The following is a 25,807-nucleotide window of genomic DNA, read 5'->3' as shown; positions in this document are numbered from 1 at the left end:
AAAAATATCTAATAAAATATTATTTACTGTCATCATGGCAAAGATGAAATAAATCAGTTATGAGTTGTCAAAACTATTATGTTTAGCTAATAATTCAGGGGGGCTAACTGACCAACTGTACATGCCAACTTACACTAACCCTATGACCCTAACCTCAACCCTAACTTTAATGTAACAGTCTATTTATAATCTAAGGAGAATTGGTTGGCATGTAGATGCAATGTAACTTAAATTCAACAAAACTGATCAACCAAATAAAGTGTGAACGTGTAGTCATTCATTTCCGTTTATTTGATGACTAGTTTTGGCCTATTTTTAGATGTCTTTTAGATTTTCACTGACAGCCTAAATTTAATCTTGTTTTATGTTTAGACGTTTATTAGGCATTTATTAGACATCTTTTTTTTTTTTTTTAAATGCTTGCTGGGTTCTTTGTTCTGCTGAACACAAATGAACTAAAGAATGTTGAAAAAAAAAACAGCCAATAAGTTCTAGGATTTTTTTGCTTCTAATATGGATGTCAAAAGGGGATTTAAAAATTATTCAGAATATCTTGTTATGAGTTCAACAAAAGAAAGAAATTAGTAAAGGTCTATAATTGAGTAAGTGATAAGATAATTTAGTGAACTATGACTTATAAGGCATTTTTAATGCACCCTTTAGGTGTATAAAGGGTAATTTAGGTGTATTTAGGTAAATTAGGTGTATTTAGGTAAATTTGCTTTGCAATGACAGGCTGTTGTACCTTTAGAAGGTAAAGAAAGGTTTTAAGAACACTTTATATTGATGGTCCCCCCTTTATTTTGTTGTCAATAAGTTACTTTTCAAGATCTTAACTGTTTACTCTTATCTGGGTAGTATCTGCAAATATACTGCAGATATATCTGCAGATACTGCCTAGTATCTGTCTTTTAAATGCTCTAAGGCAATCATTACACTATCAGCAACATATAAACATTTATTAAACTTTTTGGTATGTTGTGTTACCAATTTAGGTTAGGTATACAGTGTATTAGTAGATATGCAACAAATCCTCAACATTTATTAAACTTTAAAGAAGTTAAGTGTTATAAATTAGGTTTTAGATGTTCAGCAATGTATTATATTCAACTATTTCTCAACATTTATTAAACTTTAAAGAAGTTAAGTGTTATAAATTAGGTTTTAGATGTTCAGCAGTGTATTATATTCAATTAATCCTCAACATTAATTTAACTTTAAAGAAGTTAAGTGTTATAAATTAGGTTTTAGATGTTCAGCAGTGTATTATATTCAACTAATCCTCAACATTTATTAAACTTTAAAGAAGTTAAGTGTTATAAATTAGGTTTTAGATGTTCAGCAGTGTATTATATTCAACTAATCCTCAACATTTATTAAACTTTAAAGAAGTTAAGTGTTATAAATTAGGTTTAGGACGTTCAACAGTGTATTATGTGCAACTAATCCTCAACATTTATTAAACATTTGGTAAGTTAAGTGTTACCAAATTAGGTTCCAGCTGTTAAACAGTGCTAGTATTAGTCAACACAATCTCACTGCAATCCATAACTTTTTAATTTAGTGTCTAATTCGTATGAATTTGTATGATCTAATTCCTACAATTTTAATATGATTTGCCCATTCCCCAATGATGCTTGGGTTTAGAGGTGGAGTTGGGTGCCACGTCTCCTTTTCAGAGTCATACAATTTTGTACGACCTGACTCGTATGAATTTGTACAAATTAGCCACTAAACTGACAAAACCTAAAATATTTACGTTTTATGGTGAGATCAGGCTGGTATTAGTAGATATGCAACAAATCCTCATATTGGCATTAAATACTTTCAAAGTGCAGACTGAAGGTTACACAGAATATACTGTACCTGCATATTCAATTATAACATATACTTTCACTAGCATGGACCACACCACACTTTGAGCTAGACTTTACGGATGAAAAGGGGTGATAAGGGAACAAGGGGATGATGAGGAATGGAAGTAAGATCATAAATAGTGAACAGGTAGGTGGGTTGCTTGAGCATCCTAAGATGATGTCCAGAGACTCATAGTGGGGGTATCGTCTCTGTAATATGTTGGTAGAGTGATTGAACCTCCTGATTCAACCAAGGAGGAAAGAGAGGGTTATAAGGAATGGAAAACTAGGGAATAGTGGGAGGGAGGGTGGGTTTTAGAGAACAAGAAGAAAAGTGCAGGAGGGCTGGTCTGTCTTTAATAAGTTTTAGGGAGTACGTGATTGGTAAAGAAGGTAAACTGAGGCATGGTCCCGCTGCCAAACCTTTTGTTAATTCAAAAGTTAATTTTTTAAAATGTTGGAAATAAATATTTTCTGCAAAGAAAAAAAATATTTTAAATATTATTAGAATTTAAAATTAATATTTCTATTTCATAAATTTTTGAGAATCTTCACTCCAGTCGTCAGTACACTAAGCTGTTGCTCAATAAACCTTTCTTATTATGAATGTTCCAAACAGTTGTGCTGCTTTAAATTTTACAGTTTTAATTTTACTGTGAAAGTTTTTTTTTTTTTTTGCAGAATTTATCAATTAATATAAAATTCAATATAACAACATTTAATATATAAATATTTTGTAACATTTCACATTTGTGTATTGACACTTTTAAGCCTTTTATTGTGCACTTGTATGTTAAAATATGTACAAACGACAAGAATAAACAAAACAGCATAACTCAGTTTTAGTTATTTTATTGAAGAAATAATGTGGTTCACACATAAAATATAAAATATTTACAAACTCTTTCATGTCATTATTTTCTCAAGGTAAGACATTTACATGGTAAAATCATTGGTCACACTTTACAGTAAGGTTCATTAGTTAATGTTAATTAATGCATTTACTAAGATGAACAAACAATGAACAATACATTTACTCCTGTATTTGTTCATGTTAGTTAACGTTAGTTAATGAAAATACAGTTGTTTATTGTTAGTTCATGTTAACTCATGGTGCATTAACTAATGTTAACAAGCATGGACTTGAATGTTAATAATGCATTAGTAAATGTTCAATTATGATTAATAAATGCTGTGCATGTGTTGTTCATGATTAGTTCATGTTAGTAAATGCATTAACTAATGAACTTTATTGTAAAGTGTTACCAAATCATTTGTACAATGAGGTAGATAGATAAAAAGTATGAAATGTTATTAATGAATAGGTGATAACACTTTACAAGGAATTAACTGAATATAAATTAAAAGTAGCATCTGTACAATAAAAGAAAATCATTTATTTACAAATCAGTCCATAAAATGCCACTATTTAAATCCAGAGTTTGAAGCATAAAATGCCCAGTAAGACAAAAGTTGAGCTCCATTTGCACCAAGATTGATAAATATAACAATAAAGATATAGTTTTAAAACTTTCTATTAACTTAAATGAATTGCAAAGTCCACACCACAATCATATCTGGACAAAAGAAACAATACTTTTGATTTATTTTCATAACTTTAACAACACATTTGTATCTAGCTGATGAACAATATGATACATATACTGTTAACAATCTAAATCCAATATTTGAAAAGCTTTAGCAGTAACCTCTACTTTCAAAGACAACATATAAGATTAGTCCTAAATTACAATTTATGTTTGAGCTGTCTTAGTTGAAAAAAAAAAAAAACCTTCTTAAACACATTCATCCATTTTAAAGGAAAAAAAAACAATGTGTTTTTCTTAGTACTTTTGATAAAAAAAAATAAATAAAAAAAGCTACTTAAATATCCCAATGTAACTAAGGCCTAGACCTGGCTTAAACTAAGCCCTGTCAGTGAAACAAGAAATTAAAGATAACAAATGTCAGATAACATGCATAAACAAAAGACATTATGGATGCTTATTCAATGCATAGTACATTCTGGTTCAGCAAGGCTTGCTTCAGTTCAACTTAGCACTAAAAACAGGTGGGATTATTGCTATAGTTGTGCCACCTCTACTGCCATGACTTTCTGAAAACTTTTCTTCATTTCAGTTTGTCCCCATCCACTTCTCATCTACCAAAGAGAGGAACATCTGGACCTCCTCTACACAATGCTGAAAAGGGAACCTCACCTGTGGTGGATAAAAAAAAAGGTACTAAATACGGAACCCAGTGAAAAAGCCCTCAAAAGTGAGCTATACCAAAACAAGCCACATTATACCACGCAGTGGAAAAGTGCCTTAATTTAAATATTGTTAATTGATAACGAACAAAAATGTACATTTTCAATTTACAAGAGCAATGAATTTTAGATTCCAGCAATATTGCATATTAATGAACGGTAAGAGTACACACTTTCAATCAGAATCTATCCTGATTTAAAGATTGCAAAGACGATTATGTGGCCCGATTGCTAGGAAGTGTTTTTTGCAGGTTCGATTCCCAGTCCCAGCAGAAATTGAAGATGAGGGGAACTAAATGAAACCCTCTCTCCATCTTCAATACGCATCTGTGCCCTTGAGCAAGGCACCTAACCCCTGATTGCTCCCTGGATGCTAAGGGTGTATGCTCACTGTATGTGTGTACTCTCACTTCTCACTCATGTGTGTGCACTTAGATGGGTCAAAAGCAGAGGATCAATTTCGAGAATGGGTAACCGTTCTCCCATGAAATATGGGACAATTGTCTTAGATTTTTCTATATTTGTCCTATGGCTCTTGAGATCAGAAAGATTTGTTTGTATTTTTACAGCAAAACACGAGAACAAAAAAATTATTTTAGGCCATTTTAGACTGCAAATATATCAAAATGTCCCATCAATTTCTGGAGACACCGCTCAAGTCCAAATTCATAACTCCTGTTGACCAAATGGTTGTACATTGTTTCAGCAAAGGTTGTGAAGACACACTGGGAAGCCACACACGTATTCACACAAGTGTTTACATTTCCTCATTAGTTTGAACATTAGTTTGATCATCTGCAGCCGCAGGACTCCACTACCATGTCTTCATACTGCTTGTACACAACATTATTTCCTGCGTCAATGTACAAGATGCTAATGGGACTGAGTTTGGAGGGGACGCAACAGCTGGGTGGCATGTTGCTGGGGTTCATTGAGTTCATTAGAGTTTGTATGATGGCATGATTGGTTGGTTCCAGGTGAGATCGGAGGGGAAAGTCACACATGCCCTCACAGTGATAAGCCTCATAATCTAATGGAGCGATGACCCAATCGTCCCAACCCAGCTCTCTGAAATTGACATGCAGTGGCTTTTTGCTGCATCTAGATTTTGACTTTTTACCATGTCTCTTGCCATGGCGATTGGGTAGAGCAGTCCGTCTGCTCCGGCGGGTTTTCGAGTGGGATCTTCTTTCCTTACCAATACTATCCAGACCCCATAGCTTGATCTTCTCTCTTTTTTCATAAAAAAGACTTTGCCTCTTTTTTGACCTTGTGAAAACAACCAGTATGGCTTTCTTCAGTTGCGGGCGGCCATGTCTGTGAAATCCAAGATATTGCAAATCAATTTCTCTCTCTGGATTATCCAGTGTGGCCCTGAGCTCTAAACAGAAGCGGGTGCCATGAGAGTGGTGCTGACGTTCCTTAAAAATCTCCCAGACGTCGAAAACTTCCCATTTTGGTTTATGTGCATCCTCCAGATCCAAAGTTTGTGAATCAAGGACAGTGTGCGACTGGCAGGAGAGAAGCTGTATTTCCACAGGACCGGTTTCAGATGCGCGGAAGCTTCCGGAGATCTTTGTGTAAATCCTCAGTTCGGCACCCAGGATCTCCACATTTTCAGAAAGCGTTGATACGTCGAATAAATATTTCTGTCTCCAAAGTGGAGAGTTCAAATGGTCATCTGAAACAAAGAGAACAGATGCTTGTTGACACTAGATCTGCATCCACAAAATTTACAATATCTGTTATGGCATGTGCAGATCGAGAACTCGTTTTTAACTAATTAAGGTGACATATGTTGAAATTTATTTCTGTCTTGTGTCTCTGTTTCTTTCATTATGCTAAAGTTTTTAAAGCTAGGTTCTAATTTTTTTTTCTAATACTAGCATTTGCTAATTAGTATTTTTATATATAGTGTTTTGGAGGAGAAAAATCTATTCAATTCAATTTATCTTTATTTCTATAGCGTTTCCATAATGTAAATTAGGTGTCAAATCTAGTTCCTGAAGGGCCGCAGCTCTGCACAATTTAGTTCCAACCTTGCTTTAACAAACCTACCTGTAGGTATCAAACAAGCCTGAAGGACTCAATTAGTTTGATCAGGTGTGTTTAATTAGGGTTAACCCTAAACTGTGCAGAGCTGTGGCTCTTAAGAAACTGGATTTGACACCTGTAATGTAAATTGTGTCTAAGCAGCTTAACATAGAAGTTGTAGTGAATTGAAATTAAAAGTTCAAATTAGTTCAGTCCAGTGTGGTTTCAAATCCATCAACGCACAAATGTATCATATTTTTTCTTTTCCAGAATAGGATAAATAATGTATTTTAATTTCAAACAGTCAATGAGCTGCCTTATATGGACTTTAAAAGGATATTCTTTATATAGACTGAGATAAATATTGCCAAAAGATTTGTATTGTCCACTTATGTATTGCATCTACTGGTGTAGTATGTATGTGATGTACCATAATAAAACATTAGCTGATTAACAAAAAAGAAAGAAAGAAAGAAAGAAAGAAAGAAAGAAAGAAAGAAAGAAAGAAAGAAAGAAAGAAAGAAAGAAAGAAAGAAAGAAAGAAAGAAAGAAAGAAAGTGTCAATAACGATGCATATGTCCACCCAAGGAAGGATTTGTGAAAGGGTGGACAATAACAAGGAGGACATTTTTGGCTAAAGATAGCATTTATTTAACACAGGTTGAACCTGCAGCTGGTAAAGTGTTTCCTTATTTAAGCTCTTTGTATACAGTTTAAAAGCTATCTTTGATTTCCGAATTTTTTATATTAATTAATATTTTACTATGACAGGGTGGACATGTTAAGCTTGACCACATTCGGTTTCAAACACAATATGATGAAAAATAGGAAACATATATGTAGATATTTAATGTGTGCACATCAGTTTTTTTAACCTCCTCTGAAGAAAAGCAAAATAGGCATGGGGATGCCAATGAGTACATCAGAGGGTTTCTTAAAGGGGATTTACTACATCATGACAGGGTGGACAGCAAACTCAAAGACTCGTGCAAAATGATTAATAATATTATAAAAGAATAAAAAAATAAAAGTTATAAAAATGATTTAGTTTTCAAAATAACTGTAAGAATAGAAAGAATACTTAAACATTTAAAAAAAATTTATCTAATTTAGCTACTTTTTAGACTTACTGAACTTGGCTGTGCAGTGTGTGGGACATGGCAAAATCACATCCATTCAATAAAAGACTATGGCAATAATTGGCAAAAACATGTTTCAAAACACTCATAATTCTACCTGCATGTGTGTACAAGTTTAACCAATCATATTAAAACATCAATTTCGCATTATGCTCATATGGGACTGATTCAATCTTGTGGGACATCTAAGGCACTTTATAGTGATAATAACCTGCCTACATCGTGAAAATTCCTACACATTCCAATAAAAAATATTTGAAATGGACAGTGCATGTATACACACTTTGATGCAAACACAACTTATTTTATGCAAGATTGTAAACAGAAGTGTATAATGTTATACATATATTGTTGTCATTATTTTTACTATTAGGGGAAAAAGATTTCTTGAAGATTTTCCGCAGTATCATAGATGATATAGGCCTAATATTCAAAATGCTTTGTTTCCATCTGTTCACTGACACATTTGACTGTATTCCTTTAAGAGTTGTTTGAATTGTATACAAATGTTTTTTTTTTTTTTTTCCCTGTGAGTACCAATATAGAATCAGTACGTGTGCGTTTGAAATCACTGTTGCTTGTATAAGTAGAAATAACTAACCTTGACCCTCGTCCACAAAGCTCGTGATGGTGTTTGCTGCTTTAGACGAGCGGAAAAAACTCGCGTTCAGTCCCAGTTTTTCAGCCGCTGAAAAGGTCTTGTATATGGAAATCATGTAATCGTGAGGTTCAATCGCATCCTTGATCGCCCTTCTGGACTGTATGTCTCCGGATAACAGTGATGCTGACAGCACATTCTTGCCGTATTTTGCTCTCCTGTTGCCCTCAGCAGGAACAGACTTAGACACTTTCATGCCCCTGGATGCGCTTGGAAACAGAGGATTCATTGAGTGAACACCAAGAAAATGCAAAAGCAAAGTAAAAGTCAAAAGTATCCCGCAGGCACACATCTTGCAAATGCACAAGAAAAGAAGTAAGACCTGCTTTTATAAAAACACGAACACATGTGTGTGGAGGAGAGACTGAGAGCAGCTACTCTGAAGAACAGCCTCCTTAAGTACCGTCATGACATTATTAGCTCCACTCAATCCAAACAAGTCTTTATGGCATCTCCCAGTGTCAATCTTCCCAGTGCAGCTTCAGATGACCATTTTATTATGTTCGTGGTTTGTACAATAAACTAAGATGGTCTAACAATACAACTTTTGTAGGTCTATAAAATATACAAACTTTGAAATAGTTGTTGCATGTTTTTATAATTGAGAAATTCAAAGATGAACTTGTATGCCAGTGATTTGTATTTATTAGCATATCAGATATTTATATTTTTTTATGTTTACGGGTGTATTTACAATAATTTATCATTAAAAGTTATGTATGTCAAAACACTTTAGCAGCATGCTGAATACGCAGAATAAGAAAAACAGTCGATTTTACAAAAATGTAGTTCCTCGACAGCTTTTTTTTTTTCTTGTCAAAAGTTTTGCTGTTGTAAAAACTGGTGAGAGAACTATTGGAAGCGCTATGGACTTTATCTCCCTCTAGTGTTCCTCATGTGCAACGTCTTTTGCGTGCTCGTACCTGTGTGTTATTGGTTTTCATCCGTTCCACGGGGTACCAATAATTTATACTAGTGATACCACACATTTTCGACTTTGTGGGAACATTTTATGTTTTTGGTCCCCATAAGGAAACAGTTTATGAATCATACAGAACGTAGTATTCAGAAAATGTAGGAAAAGGAATGTTTTCTGTGAATGTTGGGGGTTGGGTTGGGGTAATGAAATAATAAACAGTCTATATAGTACAAAAATCATTACGTCTATGTAATATGTGTTCTTGATAGTTTTAAATTTCCAGAAATTAAACTGTTGCCTTGTTAAATGTGTCCCTGGGTCAGCCATTATTTGACAAGTGAGGGCGACAGACTAATGTAATTCTATTCTATTCTATTCTATTCTATTCTATTCTATTCTATTCTATTCTATTCTATTCTATTCTATTCTATTCTATTCTATTCTGTTTTGTTCTGTTCTATTCTGTTCTGTTCTATTCTGTTTTGTTCTGTTCTGTTATGTTATGTTATGTTCTATTCTATTCACAATGTACAGTTTTGACCAAAACAGCATCTTAAAAAATCAAGTAGCCAAACATTCTACCCTTGTTACAATCCAGAAGGAACACAACATCATAAGACAATAATATTAGGTTAGATTTAGGTCATGACGTCAGGTGACCAAAATTCAATGTCTAGCCAGCGTCTAAGGACAACGTTATTTTAACGTCAAAGTAAATTGATATTTGGATGATTTGGGTTATCTTTGAAAGTGTCCAAAATCCTACCTCTAATAGATGTCATAGTGGTAACGTCAAAACATCGTCAAGGTGTAACATGAGTAAATTTGGTTGGTGAATTTGGTTGATTATAGCTTGATTTTAGGTTGGACACTGATGTTGGGTTCAACCAAATTTTCATTTCCAAACAAAATCCAACATCCCCATGAAGTTAGGGTACAAGGTCAATGACGTCATGTTGACATCCTGTGTCTGCAAGGAAGGGTTAGGTGGTTTTGGATAATTGTTTTTTAAAAAGGAGATCTACAATACATTTATGTCATGTTATGGATAAAATTATGTTATGGATAAAAAAAAAGAAAATCTCAAGAGTCTTGTATTATAGTTTAATGCCTGCTTTATTTGATATGGTTATATTGTAAAGCTTAAATTGAATGCAAAAAAATTGTACATGTTGTTATACAGTTATGATCAGTGGTGAAGTACAGAATTCATCATTTAGGCATACAGTTGAAGATCATATGAGAAAATAGAAATGCAAATCATTGACAGAAAATGTAATGTGTTATATTAAGAATGAATAGACTATGTAATCTCTTCAATGGTTGCAATCACTCATAGCACTGAAGCAGGAGGAGCAGAGCACTGAACAGAATGAGCAGGTAAACGGACATTGTCGAGATGGCTGGACTGGAGCCAAAGATGTTGGGAAAACCATTGCCAACACTAGATGGTGTTGTAGGTGACCTCAGGGTAAATGATCTAGACTCAGCATTCCACTGAGTCAAAGTAAAGACCAACTTCAAGTTCTGACCTGTTGAAGAGGTGCAGAGAGATGGTATTGTAAATCAAATTACAAGCAAAAAAATGACACAAATAGGTGAACGGATGTAACTTACATGACCCACAGCTTGTATTGATGGCTAAGTCAGTGTAATTTGCCCAGCAGACACTGAACGGGATGGTTGTGTTTCCGTAAAGTCCATTGACTAGATTTCCATTAGCATCTTTGAGCACAGCTGAGAGGGTCAGAGACGTCACTCCTACAGACACACAGTCACCCTGGAAACAAACACGTATGAAAAAGATAGAATAATCTTTAATAAAAAAAGACAAATAATCTTCAAGTATTTTGAATGAAACTAGAAAGTTTCTGGCTCACTGCTGAATCCAGAGCCATGATGCTTGGCTGAACACTGAGTGGTCCAAGGGATGATCCTGCCTGCGGCTGAACCACTACCTTCAGAGAAGAAACAGTCTTGACCGTCTCCACCTGCTGGTCTGCACGGGTCACTTCCTGAGTAGCCACCTGACCGAGGGAGAGAGAATTAAAATAAAGAAAGGTATTCTATTTGCTTAACCATACATCAACTATTATGGAGCTAATGAAACAGGAAACCAGGGCAAACCATGTGCAAGAAAAAAATTAAGTGGAGCTAATGGGACAAATGAACAGGCAGGAGCACAACGCTAGGGTGGAGCAGGAGAAAAGGAAGTAAGGGTGAAGATGATAGGACTGGTGAACAGAGAGGTGATCAAAGGCAGGGGGGAGCCAGTGGAACAAGACATCCAGGGAATAGCTGGTGTGACAGAAGGACAGGCAGAAGCACAGAGCCAGGGCAGAGCTGGCAGAAAAGGAAATCAGGGTGAAGCCAGACAGGGAAGCAGGCAGGAGCACAGAGCCAGGATGAAGCTAGTATAAGAGGCCTACAAATGCAAATGTTCACTGTAGTGTGTTCATTGTAGTGTGTTCACTGTAGAGTTCACTGTAGAGTTCACTACAGTGTGGGTGGAGGGTGGAGTAGGGTGGAGCCACAGCCATATCACCCTGCAGCCCAAGAACGATTACGCACTGAAGCTAAGCAAGGCTAAGCCTGGTCAACACCTGGAGACCACAAGGGAAAACTAGGTTGCTTTTGGATGTGGTGTTAAAGAGGCCAGGAGGGGGTGCTCCTTCTGCGGTCTGTGTGAGTCCTAATGCCTCAGTAAGTGAAAAGGGACACTATACTTTCAGTGAGCGCAGTGTTTCAGATGAGATGTTAAACCGAGGTCCTAAATCAATGTGGTCAGTAAAAACCCCAAAGCATTTCTCATAAAAAGTAGGGGTGTAACCCCGGCGTCCTGGCCAAATTTCATCCATTGGACCTTACCCATCATGGCCTCCCAATTATCCCCATCCATCAAAATGACTGTATCACTGTCTCTCCACTCCATCTATAGCTGGTGTGTGGTCAGCGCACTGGCGCCGTTGTCGCATTGTCGTCCAAGTGGAGGCTGCACACTGGTGGTGGAGTTGGGAGACCTCCTCTCATAATTGTGAAGCACTTTGGTAGTACGGCCATACAGTACACAATAAATGTGCTACATAAATACACATTACTCACTTACTTGGCAGAAAAGCAAATAAGGGTGAAGCCAGAAAGGAAAGCAAGCAATAGTACAGAGCAAGGGCAGAGCCAGTGGAACTGAAAACTAGGGGGGGAATGTGAGGGTCAGGAGAACAGCGCAGAGCCAGTGGGACAAGAGGAGAGGCAGAAGCACAGAGCCAGGATGGATCAGGAAACCGTGGAACAGGAAACCAGGGTTGGAAACATTTGAGATGCCAGTGGGAGAGGATAACTGGTAGGAGCATAAAGCCAGAGCAGAGCCACTGGAAAAAGAAACCAGAATGGACCTAGCGATCAGACAGGAGAACAGAGTCAGGGCTGAATTGGCAGAAAAGTAAATCAGGGTGAAGCCATAGAGGAAAGCAGACATTGACACAGAGCAAGGCAGAACCAGTGGAACTGGAAACCAGTGGGGAGTGTGAGGGTCAGGAGAACAGACAAGGGCACAAAGCCAACGCTAAGCCGGTGGTACAAGATGACAAACAGAAGTACAGAGCCAGGTTGGATCAGGAAACCATGGAACAGGAAACCAGGGTAGGAAATATTTGTGAAGCCAGTGGGAGAGGAGAACTGGCAGGATCATAGAGCCAGGGCAGAGCCACTAGAAAATGAAACTAGAATGGACCAAGCAGAACAGGCAGGAGTACAGAGCCAGGGTTTTTAGGCAATGGGAGATGGGAGCAGTGTGTAGGGTGAGTAACAGGTAAGGGATCCTTCTTCATGAAACTCACTGTAAAGGCAAATACCTGATTAATGTAAAGTTCTCAAGTCAGTAGCTCAGACAATGATCAACAAATACACAAGAAGGCAGAAACAATCAATTACTCGGTTTAGTTTAAGCTCTGTTATGGTGTGTGACATCATAAGATTCATTCATTCATTCAATCATTCATTCATTCATTCATTCATTCATTCATTCATTCATTCATTCATTCATTCATTCATTCATTCATTCATTCAATCATTCATTCATTCATTCATTTTATTTTCTGCTTAGTTCCTTTGTTAATTGCCACAACGGAATGAACTGCCAACTTATCCAGCATATGTTTTAAGCAGCTGCAACCCATCACTGGTGCTGCCTACATCATAACATGATAAAATGTAATCTTGGTGTGTTTGATCACATGAGATGAGCTTACATTATTCCAGGCTGGGTCACTGGATGAGGGTGGAGGAGGAATGATACCCATCGAGGACACATTGAAGCCGATGGACTGACTCAGATTTCCAGAGACAGCAGCACGGCCCAGATCATCAGCAATGTTCTTCAGGACATCAAACTGTTGGGTGTTATCTAAAGAAAGAATTATAATATAAAAATTTCGGACAATATGTTGTGTATTAATCATTTCTTGTTTAAATACAATATGGCTGTCTGTTGTCACCTGTGGTGCTGTTGGTGGTTGTCTGAGCTGGCGGCTCCCTGATCTCCACCTGCACTGTCAGTCCAGTCGAGCGCCGTCGTCTGGCATTAGTTCCCTCACGGATGATTTTGGTGATTCGAATCTTGTATGGTGGGATTTTCAGGAATGCTGCAAGATTGTTGATCAGATTTGGCCCAAAGAACTCCGCCTCAGTCATAGCCGGGAGGTTGAAGGCCACAAACAGAACTGGGGAGGTGCGGATTTGTACCGGATCAGAGCCACGCAGAAGTATGTTCATCATTTTGTAGTCTTGGTCTAGGAAGTTGGAGCCATGACTGGCATTGAAACTGGGAAAATATTGGCCTGAGGATAACAGAAAGTGGATATATCATCCAGCTATTATATAACTACAGTAACTACCAAATTAGGAATTACAATATGTAGATGCTGTGACAAGTCTCAGTTATTCTAGTATAATGTAGAGTGCTGATGTTTGAGGATCAAGTGTTGGCAAAACAGGCATGTCTTTAGCTATTTCTTGAGAATCAAACAGAGTTTGGCAAGCCATTCCCCAATCACAGAACAATAAAAGTTCATTAGGCAAGTTGTATTATTATGCATTATTGTGATATATTCTACCTGTATATGTTGGCTCAAGCAATGTGTAGTCAGTTTTGTCCACATTCCACTGAGCATTTGTTGGACCAACCAAACTATTGTTAACATACACATCCAACCGCTGAGGGTTTGAGTAAAATACAGCCACTCTGACAGACTGAAGACAACGGAAGATTAGTATACAGTGATGTAAGATAGTAAATAAAACACTAAAATCTAAATATTGTCTAAAACTAATGTTTGATGATGTATATAATCAAGCATCAATATAACATAGAACATAGATACTGTGACATCTTCATCGTCAGACTAACCTCGGTAGGTCCAGCATTCAGTAACATAAGTCTCAGTTTCTGTGGTGTTGTGCTGGTGAAATAGATGTCAAAGGATTTGTTTGTGGCAACAATGGCGTGAAAGAGAGAAATTCGCTTCCGACATGTGTAGCCAGAGCACCAGCTGTGGTCTTGTGGGCCTGTAATCAGAGATTCAAAGATTTTAAAATGTATTAATACACAATGAAACCTTTTCTGCTTATAGTATGTAAATATTAATGGTGTCATGATCCTCCAAATCCTCGATTCGATTACATTTTCGATTCTAAAAGCACGATTCGATTCGATTTTCGATTATGAATAATTAATTAATGAATGACCAATTAACTATTTGTAGCCTACCGTTTAAACCAACTGACCTGCATGGTCTTTGTTTTACCCATAAACAAATCATACAGTAAATGAATAAAGGCAAGATACACACATAAATACCACCTGACAATCACTTTTTCTGCGGGACTCGTGAATAGGCAGTGATCTTTGTCGTTATAATGGCGTCGGTAAAAAAGACGCACAACCAGTATCCGACAACTCACAACCAACAGTATCTGAGGTGTTCGCTAAAATGACTAAGTACAAGTGAGTGAAAGATTGAAGCAGTCCTTTGGACCTGCTCTCTCGAGTGCATGGCTGTGAGTGTGTCTGTGTCTGTGTGGTCACGTGATGTGCATTTTCAGAGGTAGTGAAGAAGGAGGGCTACTCAGAAATGCTACACGCCACTGTGGATGTCAAATCGTTGTCGTTCTAAAATGCCATTTAAAAACAAAGACAGTGTAAACAGGGCCTGAGTGTGTACTTTTCGCGAGCAAATTTGCAAAGGGGGCGGGCAAAGGATCACGATGCCGGTGTTGTCTATCGGACGAACCGTACGTAATATGTACATAGCAGAGCTTGCAAAACTGTGGTTTTTTGTCGACAACACGAATGTTGTCAACATAACTCACTGGAAATCCAAAATGCTTACACACCGGCGACTTCATTGAAAAAGGAGAGGGTTTAAGCTCTGTCGACGGGTCTCCTGCTTCTGCAGTTTAACAAGCACTTCAAGAAGCCTGTTTTTTTCCTGCTTGGCAAGCCAAGCTGACGTGACATGGGGGCGTGGCAGCATCGACGATTCTATTTTTTGATTCGATAATCGAAATTGAGCATAAATTTCGATCGATTTCGATTTGACATCCCTAGTAAATATATATAGTTCTGTCATGACCCCTGTTAGAGAGATTAAAGATCCCATGAAGTGCTCTGAAGTAATGGATTTTTATTTATAGGGCAGAACATAGTTAATCCATTTGGGTGAAAGTGACATGACTTTTGTCACTGTTTTGGAGCACACTAGCTTATAGATATCCTAAAAATAAACAATACTAATCCTAACCCCTAAAATACTTTATTTTCATTTCATGGGACGTTTAAGTAAAGTAATCAATATATATTTGACTACTTTAAAGGGCACCTATGGTGAAAAATCTACTTTTCAAGATGCTTGGACAGAAATGTGTGTACTGTAAGTATAGTGTATAGACAGTCATATTGGGGTGATATAAACACACCCAGTCCTTTTTTGTCAATTTAACAACTTAAAAACGGTGGACCAATTGGAGCGGTTTTCAGATCGAGTGCGATCCCCGTGCCCACCAATGTTGATTGACAGGTACATGTCACCTTATCCTCAGTTTATTGTTTCACATTCGCCATTTTCAGCGTGTAAGTCAAAGCAATGTCACTAAAGGAACACCCTTGCTCTATTTTTAGATGTAAGGCTCATTGGGCTCAATACAAGATCAACATTCACCACATGATCACTTTAGTCGAAATTGTTGTTTTAAACTTTGTTTGTTTGTAGGTAGTTTTGCAAACATGTGTACTTTTCATTGCATTTACCTTAAACTTCAGCAGTTTGCATTTATAGAGGTCACAAAGTTCCCTTTTAACTAGGTGCACCTGGAAAGTGTGAGGAAGTTGCCTCACGTACATGGCCCTCAAATAACTTGCCTGCAGTTCGCACATCAGAAGCGCCGCTCGGCAACGCACAGTGTCACGCCATGCATTTTAGAATTCAAAACATAGGTTTCTATCAGGGTACACAGAACGGCGCTTCGGACAGCCGCCGACTTGAAACGAAGTTGTGTATACCTGATAGAAACCTACGTTTAGAATTCTAAAATACATGGCGCTGCGTGGCGCGAGGCTGCGTGGCACAAGGTTACGCGTCGCAGAGCGATGCTTCTGGTGTGTGACCTGCATTCAAGTTTACACAGGGTACACACAATGGTGCTTCAAGTCGGCGGCTGTCCACACACCCCTAAAACAGCAAGCTGTGTACACGGCCGAAAATAACACTTTTTAACACATTATGATGAAAAAAATCTGAGCTGTGTTTGGAACTGAACCTAAACTGGCACACTCAGAAGAACCATAATATTAATATTAAATCTTAAAAAAAGGGGTAAACTATGTGCCCTTTAAAGTTTTATTGATAAAAACAACAGGTATTTAAATCTCATAAAAACTCATTGTCTGCTGAGGTGACAGAAATCAACCACCTACACCATGTAATGCCTGGGCGAACAATAGAGTTTCATGACAGAACTTACCATTTTATGTATTATACATTAAGTATATGACACATAAAAAGAAGATAATAAATAGACATCAGGGGTGTCATACCATTAATCAAATCCACATATTTGTCCCCCAGGATGGCTACAGGTGAAAGACGCCTGGTTTCAGTGTCAGTGTCCAGACTCTCGATGACCAGCATCTTGTAGTTAAGCCCAAAGCACTTGTAGCTCTGCCAGGTGCTCATGTAGGTACAGTTGCTTCTGATCACACCTGCACAGATAAAACAGTCACATCATGTGATTTCTTTTAGATTACTGTGAATAATGAACAGCACTCAGACGTACTGTACCTTTGTAAGGAGAGATTTGATTGACAGGTATGCGGCTGCCATTGAGATAAGTGAGCATGACTTTTGGGATTCGGTAGTCACCCAGTCCATGCCGAGGGTTTCCATTCCATTCATACTCCGACTGGGGAACCACTGCTCCCACAGCTCCCAGGAAACTGCCATCCAAGTCTTTCAACATAGTCTTCTTCTTAGCATCACAGTCCATGTCCACACAGTCCGATGGGTTCACCTTGCTGATACGAGACAACCAATAATTGATAACAAATGACTCAGCCACCTTTATTAGAATAAACTGTTTTACACCCATTTTAGTATCTTTAGTAGCATGTTAAACTCAGTGTTACGCTTCAAATATGTTAAACCAGTGGTAGTCCTAACCCCAATTCATTCATTAATTTTTTTTTCGGCTTAGTCCCTTTATTAAACATGAGTCGCCACAGTAGAATAAACCACCAACTTATCCAACATAGGTTTTATGCAGCGAATGCCCTTACAGCTGCATCCTATCACTGGGAAACATCCATATACACTAATTCACACTCATACACTACGCCAATTTAGTTTATTTAATTCACCTATCCCACATGCTTTTAGACTGTGGGGGAAACCGGAGCACCCAGAGGAAACCCACGCGAACATGCAAACTCCACACAGAAATGACAACTGACCCAGCCGAGGCTCGAATCAACGACCTTTTTGCTGTGAGTCGACAGCACTACCCACTGCGCCACCACATCGCCAATATATAATATTTAAATATAAAATATAGCCTAATAATCACAAATATCATGTTTTTTGTTCGTTTTACTACTATTCCACCATGACTAATCAACAGCAAATGTATGGTGACACTTTGTTGCCTTTCAATATTGTGTTCTACACAACAAAAAATGCTTTTCTTACTTAAATTTTTTGTCTTGTTTCTACTCCAAATATCTAAAAGTTCTTAAATCAAGAAGCATTTTCTAGACAATCAAAACATATTGTCTTGTTTTAAGAAATAATATGGAAAAATGAAGTGAGTTTTTCCTTAAATCAAGCTACATAATCTGCCAATGGGGTAAGCAAAATAATCTTATCACAAATCGAAAATCAAGATTATTTTGCTTACCCCATTGGCAGATTTTTTTGCTTGATTTGAGGAAAAACTCACTTCATTTTGGCATATTCTTTCTTAAAACAACACAATATGTTTTGCTTGTCTAGAAAATGCTTCTTGATTTAAGAATTTGTAGATATTTGGACTAGAAACAAGACAAAAAATCTAGGTAAGAAAAGCATTTTTTGCAGTGTAGTACTGCTAGATTAGCTTACCTAAGATCAGGCCGATGAATAAATGCTAGAGAGTCCTCTGTGCTATTTATCATGGTTATCCTTTCGACACTGATTGGATGTTGTAGATCCTCATTTCCTGGGTTGGTCATAAACATGTAATTTCTCTCTGTTGAACACACATTCTGGAAACCAATAAAAGTTGTGTCTGGGGACAGAAAGTGGCATTATTTTTATTATTATTTTGATTGACTGATTGATGGATTGATTTATTGAATAACTGACTTGATTGATTGATTGATTGACTATTAGATCGAATAGCTGACTCGATTGATTGATTAATTGATTTATTGACTATTAGATTGAAAAGCTGAATTGATTGATTGATTGATTGATTGATTGATTGATTGATTGATTGATTGATTGATTGATTGATTGATTGATTGATTGATTGATTGATTGCAAAATGAAATCAAACTTAAGATCCATATATATATATGAGAAATTTAGTTTCACCAGAGATGGTCATTAGACCAGCGATGGCACTGTAGCTGGTCAGTCCAGTGAGAAGATTTTGTGGGCCACTGTTATGATAAGATTCAAACGTCGGCCAACAGACTCCAGACCTACCACCTGTTGCATAGAGAAGAGAGAATTGGAATACGCTCATAAAACAGATCACATACTTTCAGTAGTGAATAGATAACTGTATAACATATGTTGTACCACTGGGGGGACGTGGAGCCCTGTGACTTCTGCTGAGTGAAACAAATGTCATAGTCGTGGACAGACTGTCTAAACAGTTAAAGTTGGGGCTGTTGCCTACAATCAGGGCACCCTGGAAAAATATAAATGTAATTTAAAAAAATATTTTCTTAACTTTGACTAAAGAGACATCTAGAGTATTCTCACCTGCACACGAACAGATTTGTCAGCATACATGTGGCTGATCGAGGGAGGATTATAAATTAATGACATGATTCCCATTCCATTATCAATCAGGGTCACATTAGAAATCAACACATTCATGGAGACCTGGAAGTGAGGAGAAAATTTTAATAAAACGTGTTCATCAGACTGGTAAATTACAATGATGTAATTAGAAATAAATGTCTCTGATCAATAAGACAAATTAATTTGTTGTTACTTAATAGTATTATAGTAATATGTGCATAAATCATTTATCATACTTGAACATAAATGCCAAAATCAAAGCTCCTCCAGACAGTGAAACCCTGGATCTGAGAGCAACCAGGCAGTCCGTCTCTATTCATGTAGAGTCCGTAGAGACCACCATGCGCCTCATTCTGACTCCATTGTGCCTCAGACTCTGAAAACCCTTTTAGATATTGTTAAAAAAACTCAGTAAATATTTCACATAAATTGTATAAAGTAGTGTTGCACAATATAAGGTTACCATATGTTTCTCAGACAATATTGTTTGGTTTCACTCATTTATATAAAGCAGGTAAATTAAAGGTGCTCTAAAGGTGCTGCTGACAAACAATCCAAACATATAAATAAAAGATTTTTTTTTTTTCCTCCAGAAATTACATTGTGTTATAACAATGGGCTGACACAAGGAAAAAGTACTAAACAACTGAAATGTATTTAATGCTTTGTATAAAAGGCTTTTTGTATAAATTACAGCTTCAAGATAAGAATGGAGTCGCATGCATTGCCCAGATTTCTGCCCAGATACTTCAACAAAGTCTTTAAAAAAATCATGTCTTCAGTCTTGTCTATCAACTCTGATCTTTACTTCTTATTTTCTTTTGGATCCAGGTCATGTGATTTGCTATGCCATTCTAGCAGCTTTATTTTCTTTTCTGAAACTAGCTGAGAGTTTCCTTGGCTGTGAGATCATTGCTTTGTAGAAATATCCACCCTGGTTTCATTTTCATCATCTTGGCATCCTATTTGTTGAGACTGAAGCAGTTAATATTAATTTACAATGACGAGAGGCAGGGTTGTTTCTAACTGCTAAGAGATTGCAGCTGCTATCCAAGATTTACATGCCTTTTTACACCCCATTTGTTCATTTTCTAAATGTTTTTACACAATTTAAATTCTAAACTATTTCAACTTTGTTTTCCTTGTATGTATTTGCTTTGGTTGTCACTGACATTTGGTGGAAATTTGGTGAGAAGTCAACAGAACCTGTAGAAAAATGTTGTCTAAGAGAAATGGTGATATACATGTATATACACATTTATCGTTTCCTTGTTGCACACTAATCTTTCCCTCCAACATGCTAAAATGACTCAAATGACAAAGTGTTACTACAATTTTTAAGACCTCTAGATGAACATTATCACTATCTATCAAAGTATTTTTTGTTTTTCTCTTTTGAAACAAAACCTTACAGTGTATACCTGGGCATGGTTCTCCATCAATTCTGAATCCCACTCGTTCATAGCCAGCAACAATATTTCCTTTAAGAGTCACATTGGTGGCCTCGTTCACCTGGAACATAAGCAATAATGAATGTTTCTCTTTATTTTCGCAAACAAAATGTGACAGTCTTGAATCACAATCTAAATACCATGCTAAATGTGTATGACAATAATTCTACACCAAGTTCTAATGTAGAACTGTCGGATTACCATCTGACCCTTTTCTGTCAATAGTACCTCAATGGCTGCATTCCATTGAAAGTTGAAGTCCTCTGCTCTGCCGTTGTATGATCCAGGCCACAGTGTCAGAGTAACCAAGTTCCTCTGAATCACATTACTGTCTCCCTTAACACTGATTCCTTGGTAATGAAAATACAAATAGCAGGTCTATGAGTGATCCCCTTTGGTTTGATAGTATATTCATTTTATGTTAATATTTAACAGTAAAGCTGCCAGTGTCTGCACCTTCTCCAACAGTGTGATGGATCACATTGTCATCGATGCTCAGTCCATCTGTTCCAAAAATGCCAATAGCAGGGGCAAAGCCATCGTGAAAAGAACATCCACTAATGTAAGACTCACCAGCCACCTAAAAAATACATTATAACTCTACTGTTAGTAGTTGACAGGAACATTTTTAAATGTTGAAACATATTTGTAACCCCGCCAGTCCAACACTACAACCCACTCCGAGCTGCTATCGAACCGGCAATTTTCCACATGGAAGTCAGTTGCTCTACCAAGGAGGCTAAACACCATAGCCTCTAGCTTCTGTCACTAGAGCACCTTTAGAGGTCAGAGGAGTGAGGTTTACCTTCACAGCACTTACTAGCTGGCCTCCGTTACACATGTACTGTATCAAGACTTTTACTCACCCATCCCAGGTTAAGAAACACCAGAGAGTATCGTGGGTCTGACAGGTCGTTCCATCCCTCCTGTCCAGTGTGATAGAACTGAACATTTCTGATCTGAGCTTTCCCTGTTATGAAAGTATGATAGAATTAATGAAAAGGTGTTACTTAAACTGTGCTAGATTGAGATGATTAACAACTAAAACAAAATGCAAATGCAGAAATATTATTGTGACATGAACTTCTTTAAATAATATCGGTCTTTTAAACACCAAAATTCTAATTCTTTTGTCTTATCTTTCATGTAATGTTGTGGACTTTGCCTGTATGTTATCCAATGTTCCCATGATTAGTCTGTTTGTTTAGCCCAAGTGTTTCCATAGTTTAGAGTCTGGTCTTAATTGTCTTCCTGCATCTACTGAGGATTATCTCTTACTAAAATGTTTTTCTTTTAATCTTATCATCAGCAAAATTCCCTCATATTTACAGTCTAATACTTATTAGTGAATAAACCCAAAATATATTTGGTGGTTTGTGTATTATTAGTTCTTTATGAGAATTTACTAAAGTTTATACCTCTGAAACCAGAGAAGGTTCCCACCAGAACTCGAGCTCCATAAGACTCTGTGAACATATCCGGATACTCCTGACCAATGATCTGGATGTTCCTGGTCAGTAAAGCCACATTTCCTGCAAGCTGATAACTTCTTGAAGTACCTGGAACACTGTAGCTCTCACCTATATGAGCAGATACATTTGATATTAAGGCCGATACATTCATTAATATTATAATTGATTGCATTAGTGTGACATTTTTAATTAAGTAAATACTTTTATTTGGTGGGTACTGTATGTAATAAATTGATAAAAAGTGACATTAAAATGTCTTTATAGTTTGCAAAAGAATCTTCTTTCAAAAAGTAATGATAATAAAAACCCTCATTATCACATATTAATTTTATATTTGATATACTGTATGTACCTTTAATGGAACAGTTTATGAATACAGCACAATTCCTATTATTTCTATGGATCTAGGTGGACTTACCAATGTGTGTATATGTTAAAGGCTGGTCCAAGGTCAGTGTGCGGCCATAATCGGAGACTGCAGCGATGGTGCGTATTTCTGTTTGCCAAGGGTCATAGCTGGTCGTTGACAGTAGGATCTTATCTCCGGCCTGGAGATAATGAATGACTGCTTTATTAAAACATTAACACTTCACGTGGAGCACAAATGGAGTATGAGCAAATAATGCAAGCAGGTTTCAATAGTTTTTTTAAGCTCTCTAACCTTCCAGTCCACAGACTCCTGTAGAGAGAGAGTGCTGTTTCCTGCCTGGGATGTGCTTGCCAGTTTAGTGTGATACACATTATGTGGCATGCCATACAGATCAAGAGATCCAAATACACCTGGAAGACAACCCATTTTTTTGCCATGGAAAGGATGTAATGCAGATATGTTCATAGATAATATATCTTAATTTGGATTTACCGTATATTAGTGCTGTCAAAGATTTATCCAAAATCCAACTTTGTATACATTAGGGGTGCACTGATAGGATTTTATTGAACAATACAGTACTGATTTAAAAAAAAAAAAAAAAAAAAACACTTTCGGCTGATTTGTGTACGGATTTTGTCAAATTACATACTAAACAGTAGTAGCTTAGATTAATTTTAGATTTAACTGTCCAACATTTTTAAAGTACATTTTACATTTTTACATTTAATGTTAAAATTTTAACAAAAAGATGTCTTTAAAGGTCATTTTTGCTATTCAATTTTTTTTTCAACAACAATAACTTTTATTTGACATTTAATAGAATGCATATATTCAATAAACATGCTGTCGCTATGTGTAGGTTATTATTTTGGTGTACCAGAAAAATATTGACTCACTAAACTGCAGTCAGCATTTTTTTGTCCAAGACGTTTTTAACTAACCAAAGTTTTTTTTTTTTTTTTGTCAGCGCTTGAACATGGTGCTAACTTTCAGCTTTTTTCAAAGCAAATCTGACATTTAAATTAACATGTAAAAATTAGGTCTAATTTTGTTTTAGAAATCTTGTATTTTTTGCAAGTATTTAATGATTTTGCTTTAAGAAAAGACATGCAATTAATTGCCTTCATGTGCTTAATAAACCATAGGTATTTGCCATTTTAATATTATTGCTGATATATGCCGATAGTTTTACATGTATCCAATATCAGCCAATAAAGATCAGTGGCCAATATATCAGCGCATAACGAGATAATACAATATATGCATGCATACTGTGTCTAAACACACAAATATTTACACACACACACACACAGATATATATATATATATATATATATATATATATATATATATATATATATATATATATATATATATATATATATATATATATATATTGTATTTATAAATAATTTATAATAGAAAAACATACAGTTGAAGTCAGAATTATTACCGGCCCCTTAGATTTTTTTTTTTTTTTTTTTTTTTTTTTTTTTAATGTTTCCCAAATGATGTTAAACAGAGCAAGGAAATTTTCACAGTATGTCTGATAATATTTTTTCCTCTGAAGAAAGTCTTATGTTTGTTTCAGCGAGAAAAAACTATGTTTTTAATTTTAAAAAAAAATTTAAATAAAATTTAGGTCAAAATGATTAGCCCATTTAAGCTATATATATTTTTCTGATAGTCTACAGAACAAACCATCGTTATACAATAACTTGCCTAATTACCCTAACCTGCCTAGTTAACCTAATTAACCTAGTTAAGCTAGTTAATATTATTAAATCTAGTCAAATATTATTGACTGTCATCATGGCAAAGATAAAATAAATCAGTTATTAGAAATAAGTTATTATAACAATTATGTTTAGAAGTGTGTTGAAAGAATAGTCTCTCCATTAAACAGAAATTGGAAAAAAAAATTAACAGGGGGGCGAATAATTCAGGGGTTTAGTAATTCTGACTTCATCTGTAATTGCATGTTTATATTAAAATATGCACATTAAATAGTATAGGCACAAGACACACATACACATAAATATTAAGTCAAAACAAACTTATTTTGGATGTGATTAATCATAATTAATCATGACAGCACAAATTCATATTTGTATTCCTTTACCCAGCACTTTGGATCCTTGATTTGTTCCATATGGTAACAGCCAGTCTGGTGTGGTATGGCTTCCTCTCAGTATAATCTGTAGTTGACCCCTGAAGGGTTCATTAGGCCAGCCAGCTATCAGACGCCCACCCTGGTTATATGAACCTGTATTAGAGTCTTTCAATTTAACACAGGTAACTGATCCTATAACAAATAGTCTGACCATAGGTTTGTGGAATGATCTGAAGATGTGTATAGAAGGAGCAATTTGAACATAGCTACTGTATGTCCTTACCTGAATGGAGATATATGTGGCATTCAGAACAACATTGTTATATTGCATGATAGAGGTGTCGTTGTTTGTGTCTGGAATTTCTAAGACTCCAGCTATCTTCAGCTTGTTCAGGGAGGGGACTACAACATCCACAACCATCCAAACGTCTTTAAGAGAGATAATGAGATATAGCATTAAGAAAATTCTCATTGTTAAATAGCTTTTTTTGTTGTCTAGACTTTGTCTTGAAATTTAGAGATGCTTACAAGCTGGAATGATAACATCAGAGCCTTCTTGTGGGACATTGAAGTTGTTCTCAGGACTTGACCTCCAAAATGATGTATTGGACCATCGACTAAAACTAATATGACATGTTATATTAAGGTCAATAGATACAGCAGAGTGTATTCTGTAGTATTCTATAAAAACAAAAATGCTGAGGGTGTGTGTGGTAACTTACACGTAGGTGAAGTTTGCAGGTGTTTGCAGGGTGTCAGGGCCAAAACTAACTTCAGGAGAAGGGGTGAAGGTAGGTGCAATGCATTTGGGATAGTAACACTGATACACATTGAAAACCAGATATCTATCTATAAGTGAGCGGTCCACACTGTTTCTTTTCCTTCGGCTTGACACACGGTCTCTCCCAGACACTGCAGACAAAAACAAAACACTAAATCTTCTAATAACAGATCTTTACATTGT

General features: G+C 36.4%; 2 protein-coding genes across 6 annotated transcripts in view; both read right to left on the bottom strand.

Annotated features, from left to right (window-relative positions):
* Positions 1-2,692: 2,692 nt before the first annotated feature.
* On the bottom strand, positions 2,693-8,356 carry gdf6b (growth differentiation factor 6b). Of its 2 annotated transcripts, XM_073930493.1 has the most exons (3): positions 8,279-8,328; positions 7,900-8,165; positions 2,693-5,806 (listed from the first exon to the last, which is right to left on the bottom strand). In XM_073930493.1, the coding sequence occupies exons 1-3, from the start codon at positions 8,302-8,304 to the stop codon at positions 4,917-4,919; spliced, it is 1,182 nt and encodes a 393-aa protein (XP_073786594.1). In that variant the 5' UTR covers positions 8,305-8,328; the 3' UTR covers positions 2,693-4,916.
* A 1,616-nt stretch (positions 8,357-9,972) lies between these two features.
* pkhd1l1.2 (PKHD1 like 1, tandem duplicate 2) overlaps positions 9,973-25,807 on the bottom strand; it is a 67,750-nt gene continuing 51,915 nt past the window's right edge. Inside the window, exons 53-77 of one of the 4 annotated variants that reach the window (XM_073931003.1) lie at positions 25,566-25,755; positions 25,372-25,466; positions 25,127-25,272; positions 24,853-24,982; positions 23,019-23,137; positions 22,776-22,905; positions 22,304-22,465; positions 21,752-21,855; positions 21,342-21,465; positions 21,114-21,235; positions 20,856-20,946; positions 19,671-19,819; positions 19,393-19,515; positions 19,207-19,318; positions 18,997-19,113; positions 18,523-18,688; positions 17,209-17,441; positions 16,965-17,129; positions 14,280-14,437; positions 13,987-14,122; positions 13,369-13,710; positions 13,123-13,277; positions 10,756-10,902; positions 10,493-10,655; positions 9,973-10,407 (exon numbers count right to left, since the gene is read on the bottom strand). In XM_073931003.1, coding sequence (XP_073787104.1) covers positions 10,205-10,407; positions 10,493-10,655; positions 10,756-10,902; positions 13,123-13,277; positions 13,369-13,710; positions 13,987-14,122; positions 14,280-14,437; positions 16,965-17,129; positions 17,209-17,441; positions 18,523-18,688; positions 18,997-19,113; positions 19,207-19,318; positions 19,393-19,515; positions 19,671-19,819; positions 20,856-20,946; positions 21,114-21,235; positions 21,342-21,465; positions 21,752-21,855; positions 22,304-22,465; positions 22,776-22,905; positions 23,019-23,137; positions 24,853-24,982; positions 25,127-25,272; positions 25,372-25,466; positions 25,566-25,755 — 3,782 coding nt within the window. In that variant the 3' untranslated portion in view covers positions 9,973-10,204. 4 annotated transcript variants of the gene reach the window in all.

The sequence above is a fragment of the Danio rerio genome, chromosome 19 (genome assembly GCF_049306965.1).
Source record: "Danio rerio strain Tuebingen ecotype United States chromosome 19, GRCz12tu, whole genome shotgun sequence".
Taxonomy (NCBI): domain Eukaryota; kingdom Metazoa; phylum Chordata; class Actinopteri; order Cypriniformes; family Danionidae; genus Danio; species Danio rerio.
This window is presented reverse-complemented; position numbering and strand designations above follow the sequence as displayed.

Excerpts from the sequence above, each read along its gene's own strand:
- gdf6b (XM_073930493.1), bottom strand. The coding sequence starts at position 8,304 with ATGTGTTCGTGTTTTTATAAAAGCAG. Across the intron at positions 8,166-8,278 it reads TCGTGTTTTTATAAAAGCAG|CGCATCCAGGGGCATGAAAG; the intron begins GTCTTACTTCTT and ends TCTGTTTCCAAG. Across the intron at positions 5,807-7,899 it reads CTTTGTGGACGAGGGTCAAG|ATGACCATTTGAACTCTCCA; the intron begins GTTAGTTATTTC and ends TCTTTGTTTCAG.